General features: G+C 46.5%; 1 protein-coding gene across 4 annotated transcripts in view; it reads left to right on the plus strand.

The window, feature by feature from the left end:
* Positions 1 to 15,344, plus strand: part of hectd1 (HECT domain containing 1) — a 49,550-nt gene that overhangs the window by 16,894 nt on the left and 17,312 nt on the right. For 3 of the 4 annotated variants that reach the window (XM_061675386.1, XM_061675387.1, XM_061675385.1), the window contains exons 11-26: positions 1,353 to 1,527; positions 2,203 to 2,341; positions 2,433 to 2,603; positions 4,101 to 4,323; positions 6,251 to 6,514; positions 7,600 to 7,811; positions 7,886 to 8,032; positions 8,125 to 8,219; positions 8,730 to 8,835; positions 8,913 to 9,047; positions 9,120 to 9,259; positions 9,331 to 9,543; positions 11,061 to 11,171; positions 11,254 to 11,420; positions 11,638 to 11,814; positions 13,089 to 13,997. In XM_061675386.1, the coding sequence (XP_061531370.1) occupies positions 1,353 to 1,527; positions 2,203 to 2,341; positions 2,433 to 2,603; positions 4,101 to 4,323; positions 6,251 to 6,514; positions 7,600 to 7,811; positions 7,886 to 8,032; positions 8,125 to 8,219; positions 8,730 to 8,835; positions 8,913 to 9,047; positions 9,120 to 9,259; positions 9,331 to 9,543; positions 11,061 to 11,171; positions 11,254 to 11,420; positions 11,638 to 11,814; positions 13,089 to 13,997 (3,384 nt within the window). The remainder of the gene's footprint in view (positions 1 to 1,352; positions 1,528 to 2,202; positions 2,342 to 2,432; positions 2,604 to 4,100; positions 4,324 to 6,250; positions 6,515 to 7,599; positions 7,812 to 7,885; positions 8,033 to 8,124; positions 8,220 to 8,729; positions 8,836 to 8,912; positions 9,048 to 9,119; positions 9,260 to 9,330; positions 9,544 to 11,060; positions 11,172 to 11,253; positions 11,421 to 11,637; positions 11,815 to 13,088; positions 13,998 to 15,344) is intronic. The other variant, XM_061675388.1, reaches the window with a different exon arrangement.

Genomic DNA, 15,344 nt, shown 5'->3' on the forward strand with positions numbered 1-15,344 from the left:
GCAGACATCCTATGTTGCTACTCTTACGTTTAAGCAACATTTTTGCTCATCGGATCGGCCCGTGTCGTATTTGTCGCGCCGCTCTTTTGTATTTTCGCGTCGAGGTGCTGCGGGTCGCGGCCCCAGCGGAACAGCGAAGCGCACGTAACGTCGCCGACAAGAGTTGATCCGCTAGTAAATCTTGTATTAAGTAGGAAACGCGCCTACATTTATCGAATTAATTTACGGATGTTAAAGTTAAATGTATTAAGCGACAGAGCGATGTTAGGGATGACGTCACAACACCGAAAGAAATAACTTCAAATTCAGAAATGGACAATAAAAACAGACAAATATTGTACTTAATATTTTGCTGGAGGATGCATTTGGGATTAGCCTTTGAAGTTGGTAATAGTGAAAAATGAAGTGAAACAGACAACGATTGTAGTCAATTCTTTTCCAGAATGAGAGCGCTTAAAGAGGCGGATGCTACTCATGTGGCACAGGTTGAAGCTGGCATCGGGTGCAGGTGGAGATGGGCCTGACCCAAAACTAAAAAGCAAAGAAATCAGGCAAATTCCATTTGAATCCTACATTTCTACATCAACATGCAGTGGAGCAGTGTAAATAAATGTTTTTCTGCGTGAAGATTTTTTTTTTCCAATTTGCCTTACTGTAATCTTCAGAGTCTTCCAGATTGCTTAATTTATGTAAAAGTCAAAGACATGCTCTGCGGGAGCCCGGGGGATCCCCCCAGTCTCCCTGCAAAGGTTTGTTTTTTCATGCCTTTGATGTTTGCAAGTCTCTATACTGCAGACTATTATTTCTCTTTTTTTATACTGTCTGTATAAATAATATTTTTAGTTTGTGTATATAATATTTTTGTTATCCATTGATCTTGCTCTCGCTCAGTATATTGTGTTTTGGCCTGTCATGGTAGAAATTTTTTTAAGACGATATATTTTCCTAAAAACTGTCACAACAAACGATAATTTAGTTGTTTTTATGCCACTGATATGATATTAGAGCATAATAATGCCTCTAGAAATATGGGAGGGGGGTGCATTCGGAGATTGGGGCCTTGGCCAGATGATTCTGCTTTGGAGCGCCTCTTCGTCATGGCATGGAAAAGCCCCGCGATGCCCCGGTGGGATATATTCCAACCACCGGCGGCTTTAAGTGAAAATATATTCGTGGCTCAAGGATGTAGTTTTGTGGAAACTACATGTTACACGTTTCATCCATTTTTCTAGGTCGTAGTCGCGGTATTTGATTGACTGTTGAGCAGGGCATGGTTTCAGCGCATTCAGCAGAAATACCCACAGTGTTTGTGAGTGTTTGACGAAATTTACACTGTTGTGTGTGTGTGTCAGGTGACTGGATGTGTCCAGTGAACAAGAGCGACGACAAGAAGAAGAAGGACCTCAACAAGGAGGAGGACGAAGGAGGCGAGCCCAAAGGAGACCCCGAAATGGCGCCCATCTACCTGAAGAGACTTCTGCCTGTTTTTGCACAAACATTTCAGCAAACCATGCTGCCTTCCATAAGGTGACACGGCCGACACAAACAGCGCGTCTCCTGTCCTCACTCACTCAGTCGCTCGGGAGGTTACCATGGAGCCTTCTATTCAGATTATAATTGGCCTAGAAGCCCAAAGCGAATAGAAATGCTCCATATACAGTAAATACCTCGATCAAAATAAATGCAAGTGGAATTACATTCAGTTTCACAGTGGTGGAATATTACTTTTTGGCCAAACTGATCAGAAGTAATTTTTTGTCATGTAAACACTGAATCGGAAAGGAGCTGAGAAGCGCTTTGCCAGTGCGTGCACTGTCTTAACGTGAATGCGCGCTGACATCGTTTACGCACCTCGTAAATATGGCGGCTCCCGACCAGAGCTCGTTAGCGACGATCTTCCTTGTAACTACTCGTAACTTGTTTTTCTCAAGTGGTTTTAATAGATTTTGAAAGACAATCCCAATTTCAGTGCTGAATTGACGACAGACCTCCATCTTGTTAAATGACGTGACGTTCACGTCGATGTGCGCATGTCACACAGCTCTTCCGATTACATATAGTGCACGTGTACAACCAATCGGAATAGATTGTCACATGTCAACAGTTGACCAGAAATATTCAATCAGAATGACAAAAAACGTTCCATGTAAACATGGCTATTCGCTCATTCAGGTTTGTTTGTGTTTGTTTGTTTGTTTTTAGGAAAGCCAGTCTTGCTCTGATCCGTAAGATGGTCCACTACAGCAGCGAGTTGCTACTGAAGGAGGTCTGCGACAGTGAGGTGGGCCACAACCTGCCCACAGTTCTGGTGGAGATCAGCGCCACCGTACTGGACCAAGAGGTACATATGTACATCTCGGACCTTGCGTCTATTCGCAGCTGGACCTAATCAAGTGGCCCCTCATGAAAACACATTTTTTCTCCCCACCTAGGACGACGACGACGGACACCTGCTGGCCCTGCAGATCATCCGAGACCTGGTGGACAAAGGGGGAGATGTATTCCTGGACCAGCTGGCCCGCCTAGGCGTCATCAACAAGGTGTCCACTTTGGCTGGACCCGCGTCAGATGACGAGAACGAGGACGAGGTCAAACCCGAGAAGGTGCGTAAGGTAGTCAGCGTGTCTCAGTTTGGAGTCCATGGCGGTGTTGGAAATCACAAGATTTTGTTTACTTGGTTTGGACCAGTCCTGCACTAGATTTATAGCCATATACAAATGTATCATGTTGGATGAACGCTCATATTTGTTTGGAAAAGCTTTAAGCCGGATGCCCTGCCTGACGCGACTCTCTTCCTTTATCTGGGCTTGGGACCAGCCTGCAGTTTGCACTGGCTTGTATGAGGGCAGCAGAACAGCGGTGAGGTGTGCTGTAGGTATGACAGAGGAGTTGGAGGTGGGAGTGCATCAGGGATCAGCCCTGAGCCCCTTCCTGTTTGCAGTGGTGATGGATAGGCTAACAGATGAGGTTAGACTGGAATCCCCGTGGACCATGATGTTCGCAGATGACATTGTGAACTGCAGGTGGAGGAACAGTTAGAAAGGTAGAGGCATGCACTGGAAAGGAATGAAGATTAGCCAAAGTAAGACAGAATGTACAGTATGTGCATGAATGAGAGGGGTGGAGGGGGAAGAGTGAGGCTACAGGGAGAAGAGATGCCAAGGATGGAGGACTTGAAATAATTGGGGTCAACCGTCCAGAGCAATGGTGAACGTTGCTACATAACGTTTTATTGCCTGCTTGCTAGCACGTATCGTATTCAAAGTACGTGAACATACCTCAAGCAAGCCTAAAACGAACCTCAACTCCTGTCCTGAGCACCGGTGACCACCAACACACGTTTTTCCACATTTTGTCCCATAATACAGTCGGCGTGATCCGCTATTGTTTTCGTCGCCATGGTAACGAGTGTATCCGGTCGCATTTAAGTTGACAAGATAAAGCCCAATGATTGTAAAAAACGGGATGCGGTGGTATCGGAATACAAGATTTTATTGCAGTAGTCTGACAGTGCAATCGTGAAAGAGCAAATTTGTCTTGTAGTCTGATCCACGCATTACGTGTTGTCTTTCTCAGACGTGTTGTCTGTTCCACACCGCCGACATGTTGTTTAATTTTTTTTAGATAGCTTTATTGGCCGTCAGATATTTACAGTAGTACGTCAAAAGACACGCGACGAGGCTAAAAATAAACTAGCTTTTGGATTCAAATATACTGTGCAGGATGGCGCCGCGGAGTAAATGTCTTTTCCGGATCGGATCGGCGAATTATGACATTAAAGCCGATCAGCATAAAATGCTAATTATCTAAAGTCTACTTGTTAGTCTGTTTTAAGAAACTAAAATATTATGGAGTGCTTTTTTCCTCCACATTAAAACATATTTATTTATTTTTGGGAGGGGGGGTGGAACGGATTGAGTGTCTTGAGTTGAGAGCGGGGGCAAATGGTACCACTGACTGTGTTCCTAATCATTTACTCATTCCCTAATCATCACAAGGGATTTTGACGGCACTATCTAGGTCCACTCGTGAGGTGGGAGGAATGAGTGAAGCACAAGAAGTACAGCACATGAATTTGACTGGTAAATGTGTGCACGCAGGAGGAGGAGCCCCAGGATGACGCCCGGGAGATCCTGCAGGGGAAACCGTACCATTGGCGGGACTGGTCAGTCATCAGGGGCCGGGACTGCCTGTACATCTGGTCGGACGCCGCCGCCCTGGAGCTGTCCAACGGCTCCAACGGGTGGTTCCGGTTCATCCTGGATGGGAAGCTGGCCACCATGTACTCCAGCGGCAGCCCCGAGGGCGGCTCCGATAGCTCCGGTAACGCACACGTGCTCAACGCACATGGGTGGCTGTGGCTCAGTAGGTAGAGCGGGTCGTCCAGTCCCCGGTTCGAATCTAATTTGCTCCCTCGCATGGTAGCAGCTACCCATTGGTGTATGAATGTGTGTATGGGTGAATGTGAGGCTTTGCAAAGCGCTTTGGGCATTGTGATGGTGTAAATAACGCACTATATACAGTGGTTACGGAAAGTATTCAGACCCCCTTTAATTTTTCACTCTTTTTTTATATTGCAGCCATTTGCTAAAATCATTGTTCATTTTTTCCACAATGTACACACAGCACCCCATATTGATAGAAAAAAATGTAATTGTTGAAAGTTTTGCAGATTTATGAAAAAAGAAAAACTGAAATATCACACAGCCATAAGTATTCTTCAGGCCCTTTGCTGAGTATTTAGTAGCACCACGCTTTTGAGCTCATACAGCCTTTTTGAAAATGATGCAACAGGTTTTTCACACCTGGATTTGGGGATCCTCTGCCATTCCTCCTTGCAGATCCTCTCCAGTTCTGTCAGGTTGGATGGTGAACGTTGGTGGGCAGACATTTTCATGTCTTTCCAGAGGTGTTCAATTGGGTTTAAGTCAGGGCTCTGGGTGGGCCATACAAGAACAGTCACGGAGTTGTTCTGAAGCCACTCCTTCGTTATTTTAGCTGTGTGCTGAGGGTCATTGTCTTGTCGGAAGGTGAACCTTCGGCGCAGTCTGAGGTTCTGAGCACTCTGGAGAAGGTTTTTGTCCAGGATATCCCTGTACTTAGCTGCATTCATCTCTCCTTCGATTGCAACCGGTCGTCCTGTCCCTGCGGCTGAAAAACACACCCACAGCATGATGTTGCCACCACCGTGCTTCACTGTTGGGACTGTATTGGACAGGTGATGAGCAGTGCCTGGTTTTCTCCACACATACCACTTAGAATTAAGGCCAACAATTTCAATCTTGGTCTCATCAGACCAGAGAATCTTATTTCTCACCTTCTTGGAGTCCTTCAGGTATTTATAGCAAACTCCATGCAGGTTTTCGTGTGTCTCGCACAGAGGAGAGGCTTCCTTCCGTCGGGTCACTTTGCCATAAAGCCCTGACTGATGGAGGGCTGCAGTGATGGTTGACTTTCTAGAACTTTCTCCCATCTCCCGACTGCATCTCTGAAGCCACAGTGATCTTTGGGTTCTTCTTGACCTCTCTCACCAAGGCTCTTCTCCCCCGATCGCTCCGTTTGGCCGGACGGCCACCTCTCAGAAGCTTTCTGATCGTCCCAAACATCTTCCATTTCAGGATTATGGAGGCCACTGTGCTCTTAGGAACCTTAAGTGTAGCAGAATTTTTTTTGTAACCATGGCCAGATCTGTGCCTTGGCACAATTCTGTCTCTAAGCTCTTCAGGCAGTTCCTTTGACCTCATGATTCTCATTTGCTCTGACATGCACTGTGAGCTGGAAGGTCTTCTATAGACAGGGGGTGTGGCTTTCCTAATCAAGTCCAATCAGTATGATCAAACACAGCTGGACTCCAATGAAGGTGTAGAACCACCTCAAGGATGATCAGAAAAAATGGACAGCACCTGAGTTCAACATAGGAGTGTCACAGCAAAGGGTCTGAATACTTATGGCTGTGTGATATTTCAGTTTTTCTTTCTTAATAAATCAGCAGAAATTTCAGGAATCTTTTTTTTCTATCAATATGGGGTGCTGTATGAACATTAATGAGGAAAAAAAAGAACTTAAATGATTTTAACAAATGGCTGCAATATAAGAGTAAAACATTTAAGGGGGTCTGAAAACTTTCCGTACCCAGTGTAAATGCAGTCAATTTACCATTGCACACGCATACAGTCAACACGCACGGAACACAGACACAGGCTGATTGCGTGATTTTGACTTTTAACCACTCAACTTGTTGGCCTCCCAGAGTCCCGCAGCGAGTTCCTGGAGAAGCTTCAGCGCGCCAGGAGTCAAGTGAAGCCCGTCACGTCCAGCCAGCCCGTCCTGTCCAGTTTGGGTCCCACCAAGCTGACGGTGGGCAACTGGTCCCTGACATGCCTGAAGGACGGCGAGATTGCCATCCACAACTCGGACGGCCAGCAGGCCACCATCTTGAAGGAGGACCTGCCGGGCTTCGTTTTCGAGTCCAACCGGGGAACCAAACACTCGTTCACCGCCGAGACGTCTCTGGGTAAGAATAAGAGGGATTCAAAAAGGTGGTCCACGGGCCGCTTTCACGTAGGGCAATATTTAGATTGGCCGCCATTGGAACAAATAAAAACAAAAACATTTCAAACTAGATGATGCAATTTCTGTCGATACTGCGGGTGAATTCTGAAGCTGAACTGAGATGGTGTGGAATTAATTGTGGAAATTGAGGCAGATGGGTAAACAAAAACATTAATTTGGGGCTTTTATTTTGAATTTGGGGAATAGGATAGAAATGAACAGTTTGAAGTTGGAATGGTTTGAATCGGTCAAGAAATGTGGATATTGGAGAAAAATAGGTACAAATTCATTCGGTATATGCACAAACTAAACCGAGTAAAAGCACTTCCTCCTCGCTCGGCTTAATGGGGAAGGGGACCGTTTCAAAGAACCAGTATACCATATTTGTATAAATAAATGATATACATGTATTTAACTTTGTCCAAAGACACCAGCCATAAAGAAAACAAACATTTTATCAAGTTGGGCTTTAAGCCATCATGTCATTTAATCCTGGTTATGATCATTAGCAAAGCATACGCAGGAAATCAGCTATTAGGTGTTCTGCATTGGTCACATGACGTTCTGCATCGAGCAGATTTGGGGCTTTATTTCGAACATTTTGGTAATGGGAATAGTTCCCAAGATGGTCTGAACCAGCTCAACTTGGAATGGCTTGAATCGGACAAGAAATGTAAAAGTTGGAAATAAATGTCAAACTTCCTAATTGTGGGACTTGTAGTTTGAAAATTTGGAGAATACGAATAGTTCTGTTGTTGTCTTGAGTGAGCTGAATATTTTGAAGTTGAAACGATTTGAGGAAAATCAACCAAACCACGGAAAGCTCCATTAGCTTAATCCTAACCTATAATGTAAAACGCTGTAGACTGGCTAACGGAAATTAGCGTGGCTGCAAGGTTAAAACTGGACTTGAAAACAGTTGCCACTTTAATACATACGGAGCACCAACACATACAGATTAGCCAGATATTCTCCATAAAATATTTTAGCGTCTGTCTCTCGACGCCTCCTCTAACCCGCTTGGTGCGCCGGCTTCTCTTTGCCCAGGTTCGGAGTTCGTGACGGGCTGGACGGGCAAGCGGGGCCGCAAGCTGAAGTCCAAGCTGGAGAAGACCAAGCAAAAAGTGAAGAGCATGGCCCGGGAGCTCTACGACGACCACTTCAAGGCGGTGGAGAGCATGCCCAGGGGCGTGGTGGTCACCCTTAGGAACATCTCCACGCAGCTCGAGTCCTCCTGGGAGCTGCACACCAACAGACAGGTACACGCAGAGACAATGTCGCCGAGTGACAGAAATGGACTTTGTCATCAAATGCTTGTTTGCGTGCGTGTCAGTGCGTTGAAGGCGAGAACACGTGGCGGGACCTGATGAAGACTGCCCTGGAGAACCTGATTGTGGTGCTCAAAGACGAGAACACCATTTCCCCCTACGAGATGTGCAGCAGCGGCCTGGTTCAGGCCCTCTTCACCGTGCTCAACAATGTCAGTCATTGTGCTCACTCGCGCTCACATTGTCAGTTTCGGACACTCCCAGTCAGTCACGCAGACCTGTGCTGTGCTGTGTTATTGTTCAGAGTGTGGACATGGACCTGAAAGCCGATTGTAAGCCTTTAATGGAGAGGATCAATGTCTTCAAGGCGGCTTTCAGCGAGAATGAAGACGACGAAAGGTAATGACGTCATCACACAAAACTGAAGTCATTTTGACTTCATATAGAGGTACATATACAGGTAAATGTGAATATACAGTGGTGGCTGGAGATACGAGTGACCTGACTTAGGAGTTTTTCGAGATACGAGCCGTCGATTGGCCGAGTTTTTGCTTGAGAAAGGAGTGCTGTATGGCAGCAGGGGGCTCCACTCGCTTGACAACAAGCAGCACTTTGGCTGATATAATGACATACCTAAATAAATAGTGTGACAGAAGCCTGCAGATGACTTCTTGTTCTCCAATTTGGAGTGGAAATGTGTGAGGCTTCAGGCTATGTCCTGTTTGCATTTTCCAGCTAATAAATCACATCTGTCGTCATCTGCATTCTTCCGTTTCACAATTTATTTCGGTAAATCATCTCAATAAATTAGAAGAGCAATATTAAAATTTATTGAGATGTACCTGTATGTCCCTTTAAACAATTGAATGTGTGAATGTCGGTGAACAATCTTGCCGTGTTCCTATGCAGCCGACCAGCCGTTGCCTTAATCCGCAAACTGATTGCTGTCCTGGAGTCCATCGAGCGTCTCCCTCTGCACCTTTACGACACTCCCGGTTCCTCTTACAACCTGCAGGTGGGTGCCGTTCGCTCGCTCGCTGGCTCGACTTTGCATCACCGTCGCCGTCGTAATCCTCCCCTTCCTCTTTCCAGATCCTGACCAGGAGACTCCGCTTCCGCCTAGAGCGAGCGCCGGGCGAGACGGCGCTGATCGACCGGACGGGCCGCATGTTGAAGATGGAACCTCTGGCCACCGTCGAGTCTTTGGAGCAATACTTGCTCAAGATGGTCAGCCCGTCGTCCACCTGGCGCCGATCAGAACCGGAACCTTGGGAGGTTCTCATTTTATTTTCCCCGCAGGTGGCCAAGCAGTGGTACGACTTTGAGCGCTCCTCTTTCGTCTTCGTCAGGAAGCTGAGGGAAGGACAGAGCTTCACCTTCAGACACCAACACGACTTCGACGAGAACGGCATTATCTACTGGGTCGGAACCAACGCCAAGTAAGTCTGCTCCCGGTTCCACTCGAGCGGCCGCGTGACGCCAGCGGTGTAAGAGGACTCTCTACGTTCAGGACAGCCTATGAGTGGGTGAACCCTGCCGCCTACGGTCTGGTGGTGGTGACCTCGTCGGAGGGGCGAAACCTGCCTTACGGGCGCCTGGAGGACATCCTCAGTCGGGACAGCTCCGCCCTCAATTGTCACACCAACGACGACAAGAATGCCTGGTTCGCTGTTGACCTCGGCCTCTGGGTCATCCCCTCGGCCTACACTTTGAGACACGCCAGGTAAAGAAACAAATGGACCCAAATCAAATCCTCTCCATTCATCTTTCCCCATTGAAATGAATGGAAATGCCATTAATCTGTTCCAGGCGCCCCAAAAACACCAGTAAATGTTTTGGGGTTTTTAATAAGAAAAATAGCACTCTACGGTGTTGTAGTTTATAAAATCATACAGTAATAACATAATTAAAAAGAATGCAGAGAATTAGTGTTTCATTTTTTTATTTAATTTAATAAAAAAATTTAACATACTCTGCAAATAAAGATGATTCTGATTTCTGGCTTTGATTCCTTGGCCACCAGGCGGCAGTATACTGCATAAGTACTAAATACACTAGCGATGCAACAATTAATTGATTGACAACTAATCGATTATCAAATTGATCAACTATTTTGTTAATCGATGAACATAAAATGGTCCAAATCTTCCGATTTCAGCCTCAACAGTTATTCTCCGATTTTTGTAGTCCTCCATGAAAGCGTACTGATTATCGTTGTGTTTAATCAAAAGAGGACGTTTGCAAACATCTGCTTTTACTTGAAAACAATGATCAACATTTTTTTGTTACGGACCAAACCAGTAGCCGAATCACCATCAATTTATGTTTGTACATTTTCTGTACTGTCAACTTCAAATAATGTCCTGTTTGTGAATGAAGGGATGGAAATTCAAAAAGGTTTTTTTCATTCTAGTCATAGAATAATCAAAAAAATAATCGACAGATTATTTCAGTATTCAAATAATCGTTATTTGCATTCCTAGAATCAATATCAAAGCATTTAAATCAATATTGAATCGAATCACAACTTAAAGAATTTAAATTGAATTGAATTGCGATGTAAAGAATTGAAATCGGCGGCACTGGTTGGAACATCCACCTGACAATTTTGAGGACCCGGGTTCAAATCCGGGCTTCCCTGTGTGGAGTTTGCATGTTCTTCCTGTGCCTGCGTGGGTTTTCTCTGGGTACTCCGGTTTCCTCCCACATCCCCAAAACATGCACGCTAGGTTGATTGAAGAATCTAAATTGTCCCGAGGTGTGAATGGTTGTTTATGTGCCCTGCGATTGGCTGGCGACCAGTTCAGGGTATACCCCGCCTCCTGCCTGCAGTTAGCTGGGATAGGCTCCAGCATACTCGCGTGAGGCTAAGCGGTGTAGAAAACCAGTTTGTCCACCGTGCCGCCTAAACGGTTAACAGATTATCAAAATAGATGTTGATTTATTTGGTAAATGATTTGTTGTTTATTAATCAATTGTTGGACCTCTATTCTTAACAATACCAGGCCGGCTCTACTGTAATTACATTTTCCATCACAACACAGCAGCTGATAAAACAAACATATACCCCGAGACACGCCATGTAATAAAACAAAAGGTGTAGAGATAACACCGTTTAAATAACCAAGCGTACCCTTTGAGTCACTCCAGGTCATTAAACAAACTCCAGACACGCTGTTGTTTAGTGTCACATGCCGTCTTCTCCTCCTCATCATCACCTGTTTTTTTGTCCTCGTTCAGGGGTTATGGGCGTTCGGCGTTGAGGAACTGGGTGTTCCAGGTGTCCAAGGACGGCCAGAACTGGAGCACGGTCTACACTCATGTGGACGACTGCAGCCTCAATGAACCAGGGTATGCTTTCTTCACCAGCGGTATCAGTGTCACTGGCCATGACCGTCCAGGTTGTGTCAGTGACAAATTTGTCGTCATTCAGGTCAACGGCCACGTGGCCTCTGGAACCGTCCAAAGAAGAGAAGCAGGGCTGGAGACACATCCGCATCAAGCAGATGGGCAAAAACGCCAGCGCCCAGACACACTACCTCTCCTTGTCGGGGTTGGAGCTCTATGGCACAGTCACCGCCGTGTGCGAGGACCAACTAGGTGAGTGCACAAACACTGTGTTCAATTTGTTCAAACTAAAATGAAGAAACCTCGAGAGAAATAAGACTTTACAAAAACCTTCATCAATTTTACTCGCGAGGCCAAATGTCCAAGTCAGCGAGGCCAAATTATTAGTGAGTAGCGAAAGTGCACCGTGGCTTTCTGAACAGCGTGTACTTCCAGATGGCATCCATCAATTAACTCGAGAATCCCGCAGGCAAAGCCGTGAAGGAGGCCGAGGCCAACCTGCGCCGCCAGCGCCGCCTTTTCCGCTCTCAGGTGATGAAGTACATCGTGCCGGGGGCGCGGGTGGTGCGCGGCATCGACTGGAAGTGGCGCGACCAGGACGGGAACCCGGCAGGAGAGGGCACCGTCACCGGAGAGGCCCACAACGGTAAGGCAGACTCGGATGAAGGTCTGTCACGTTTACGGAGCAAAAAAAGAAAAGAAAAAGACGATTGGCTGCTGAGGTCATGCGATTGTAACGAGCCAATCAGCTGCGCCCGCTTTTCTTGTGTTCTGCAGGCTCCTCCTCTTGGTCAGCTATGTCATGAATGATGATCTGAACTGCTGTGTTTTTTCACGTTCTTCGCCACCGGACCAAAATGGCGCTCGAGCCGCTTGTTTATTTAAGGCCGCAGACGTGCGTACGTCGACGCCATATTGGATGTGGCAAAGTGATGGGTGAAGCTGCCTCATTTGCAGTTTAGTCATGTAGCAACCATTTTACAGTCAAGAAGAAGCTATGACTTTATTGGACTTGGCCATTATAATATCATTTTAATAACTTTGTGGCTAACACTATGAACAGATAATGAATAACACTTTCTCTCTTGATTGCAATTGTTATTAAAATTCATATAAATCACTGAATATTGAAGTCAGTTCAATGTAAACAGCGCTCTATAAAAAAAACATCATCTGCAGGATCTGGTCATTAGAGACGCAGATTAAATATTTGAGTACAATGCAAACACTTGTATCTCAAATCATCTTTCCCCTTTGAAACGAATAAAACTGCCATTAATCCTTAACAGCCCACCATTTATAAATACCATTCATTATTATATCCGTTGCATAAAGGGTTTTAACACCGCGACTATCAATGCTTTTTTGCTTGGTTGTTAGTATTAAGTTAACATACCAGGTATAATTATTTGCTTTGCTTTTAGTTTGACAGTGATTTTCAACTGAGTGGCAACAAACAGGACGAAGTTAACTGTCTGCCAAACTGCTGCTTGTTTTGAAGTTTGCTGCCAACAGCTAACGATCTCAAGTCAAAGCAAAATAATGGGCAGAACGTCGGGTCACTCGTATTTCAAGGTAACATTGTCCATGAATGACTGAGAGGCCTTCATTCATTTTGTGCAGTTTTTCAGTTGTCTATTTATGAAGTTGAATTTACTTGGATTAGTTTCATCTAATATTACGAATCCGATCGGGCCAAGCGTCAACGTATATATCTATGGTCACGGTCTTAAAGGGCCGGCGCCGTGGTCCGGTGCGCGGCTATATGTCGGCCGTGTCCGCCTCTTTCTTTCTACTCTCTTTTCTCTCTCTCTCTCTCTCTCTCTCTCTCTCTCTCTCTCTCTCTCTTTCTCTCTCGCTGTCTCTGCCGGGTCTCTGACATCCATGCGTGCGTGTCCTCCTATGTCTCTGTCCATCCAGGCTGGATTGATGTAACCTGGGATGCCGGCGGCTCAAACTCTTACCGTATGGGTGCCGAAGGGAAGTTTGACCTCAAGCTTGCTCCAGGGTACGACCCTGAGTCGGCTGCCTCAGCGCAGTCACCCAAACCTGTCTCATCCGCTGTTTCAGGCCCCGCCTTCGCCGCGCTGGGACCCTCCCCGACCCCGGCGGCCAGCGGCACCGCCAACGCCGCGTCCACGCCGTCCTCGTGGAGCAGTCTGGTGAAAAATAACTGTCCAGACAAGGGCGGGGCCTCGTCGCTAAGCGGAGCCGGCTCGTCTAGCCGCAAGGGCAGCAACAGCTCCGTGTGCAGCGTGGCCTCCTCCTCGGACATCAGCCTGGGCTCGTCCCTCGGCCCTCCTACCGGGGCGCGGCCGGACAGGCGAGCCGAGGGGCCGCTTCTGGACCAGGTCTGCGGGGCGGGCGGCGTCGCAGTAGGTGGGGCTGGCTCCGAGATCCAACAACAGGAACCCGTCGTGGTGCTCTCCTCCGCCACAGAGGCCGGCGCTCCTTCCACGTCGGGCGCCGAGGCCCCCAATGACTCCTCCGACCCGGCGGCGGCCATCTCCATGGGCCTGGTCAGCGTGAGCTCGCCCGACGTCAGCTCCGTCTCTGAGTCCCCGAGTAAGGACGCGCCCTCCCAGAGGCCTTTGTGCTCGGCCGCCAACGCCCGCCTCTCCGTCAGCTCGCTGCTGGCGGCCGGCGCCCCCATGAGCTCCAGCGCCAGCGTGCCCAACCTGTCGTCGCGCGAGGCCAGCCTCATGGAGTCGTTCGTGCGCCGCGCGCCCAACATGTCGCGCACCAACGCCACCAACAACATGAACCTGAGCCGCAGCAGCAGCGACAATAACACCAACACGCTGGGCCGCAACGTCATGAGCACGGCCAGTAAGTTACAGTCATCAAAATAACTCCCAATTTATGAAAGGTTATCTACTGAACATCCACATTGCCACCTCAAAAATGAAGAGAAAACTTTTTACATGTTGACCTTCCACATTACTGATTCAAAGCATTCCAACTTGAAACCAATTACGCTTATTCAAGACATGAATGGAACAATTTTTAATGTTACTAAAGTTCCTTCATTTTTGCTGACAAAATTCCCAAATTAAGAGACATTTTACATATTTTCCACTTTTCTTAACCAATTCAACGTAGTCTCCCACTCTACAATTCAATGAATTCCACAGCATTTCAGTTCAGCGTCAACTCTTCAGCATTCACGTGATTTTATTTTTATTTGTATTTTTTTTTGCAATGATCTCAACAGTTTATAGTTGAAATGCAGGGATCTCGGTCAATGACGTCATTGATCGGCTCCGCAAAAGACATTAACTCTGCATCGCCGCGTGCACAGTATATTTGAATCCAAAGGCGAGTTTATTTTTTAGCATTGTCGCCTGTCTTTTGACGTAGTACTGTAAATATCTGACGGCCAACAAAAAAACATGTCGGCGGTGTGGAACAGACAACACGTCTGAGACAGACAACACGTAATGCCCGGATCAGAGTACATGACAAATTAGCTCTTTCACGCTTGGACTATGTCAGACTACAACAATAAAATCTTATATTCCGATACCACCGCATCCCGTTTTTTACGATCATTGGGCTTTATCTTAGCAACTCAAATGCGACCGGAGACACTCGCTACCGTGGCGATGACAACACGAGTCGAGCACGGCGTGTGTTTGTAAGAACAAAACGGGGGGGGGGAATGTGTGTTTGTTGTCACCGGTGCACGGGAGAGGAGAGGACGTTTGTTTAAGGCTCGCTTGAGGTATGTTCACGTACTTTGAATACGATACGGCTCGCAAGCAGGCAACAAAACGTTATGTAGCCTAGCAAGCTACCGGTACCAAGAACGGTTGGACGTAAACATGAATCTAAAGTTACGTTGTGGGTGAAGTCATTTCATTAAAAATAAAGTTATTTAATTCAAGTAAGTTAGCACCCATTATTTCTGTCATGTTGTAATGTTGGTTTGACCTGACTGATTAGAATACACGATCTGACTCGAGCAGTGATTTCCAAACTTTATGGAGCCAAGGAACATATTTTACAATTGAAAAATCTCACGGCACACCAACAAACAAAAATGTCACAAAAAGTGGATCCATGAATTAACTGTATGTACTTCCTACTATCTAGTTGAAGACCATTCATTTGTTCTGTCTGTCACTATGCCTCACTGGCATAAATAGATGAACAAAGATACATTATTGATTGTAA

The sequence above is a fragment of the Phycodurus eques genome, chromosome 4, assembly GCF_024500275.1.
Source record: "Phycodurus eques isolate BA_2022a chromosome 4, UOR_Pequ_1.1, whole genome shotgun sequence".
Taxonomy (NCBI): Eukaryota; Metazoa; Chordata; class Actinopteri; order Syngnathiformes; family Syngnathidae; genus Phycodurus; species Phycodurus eques.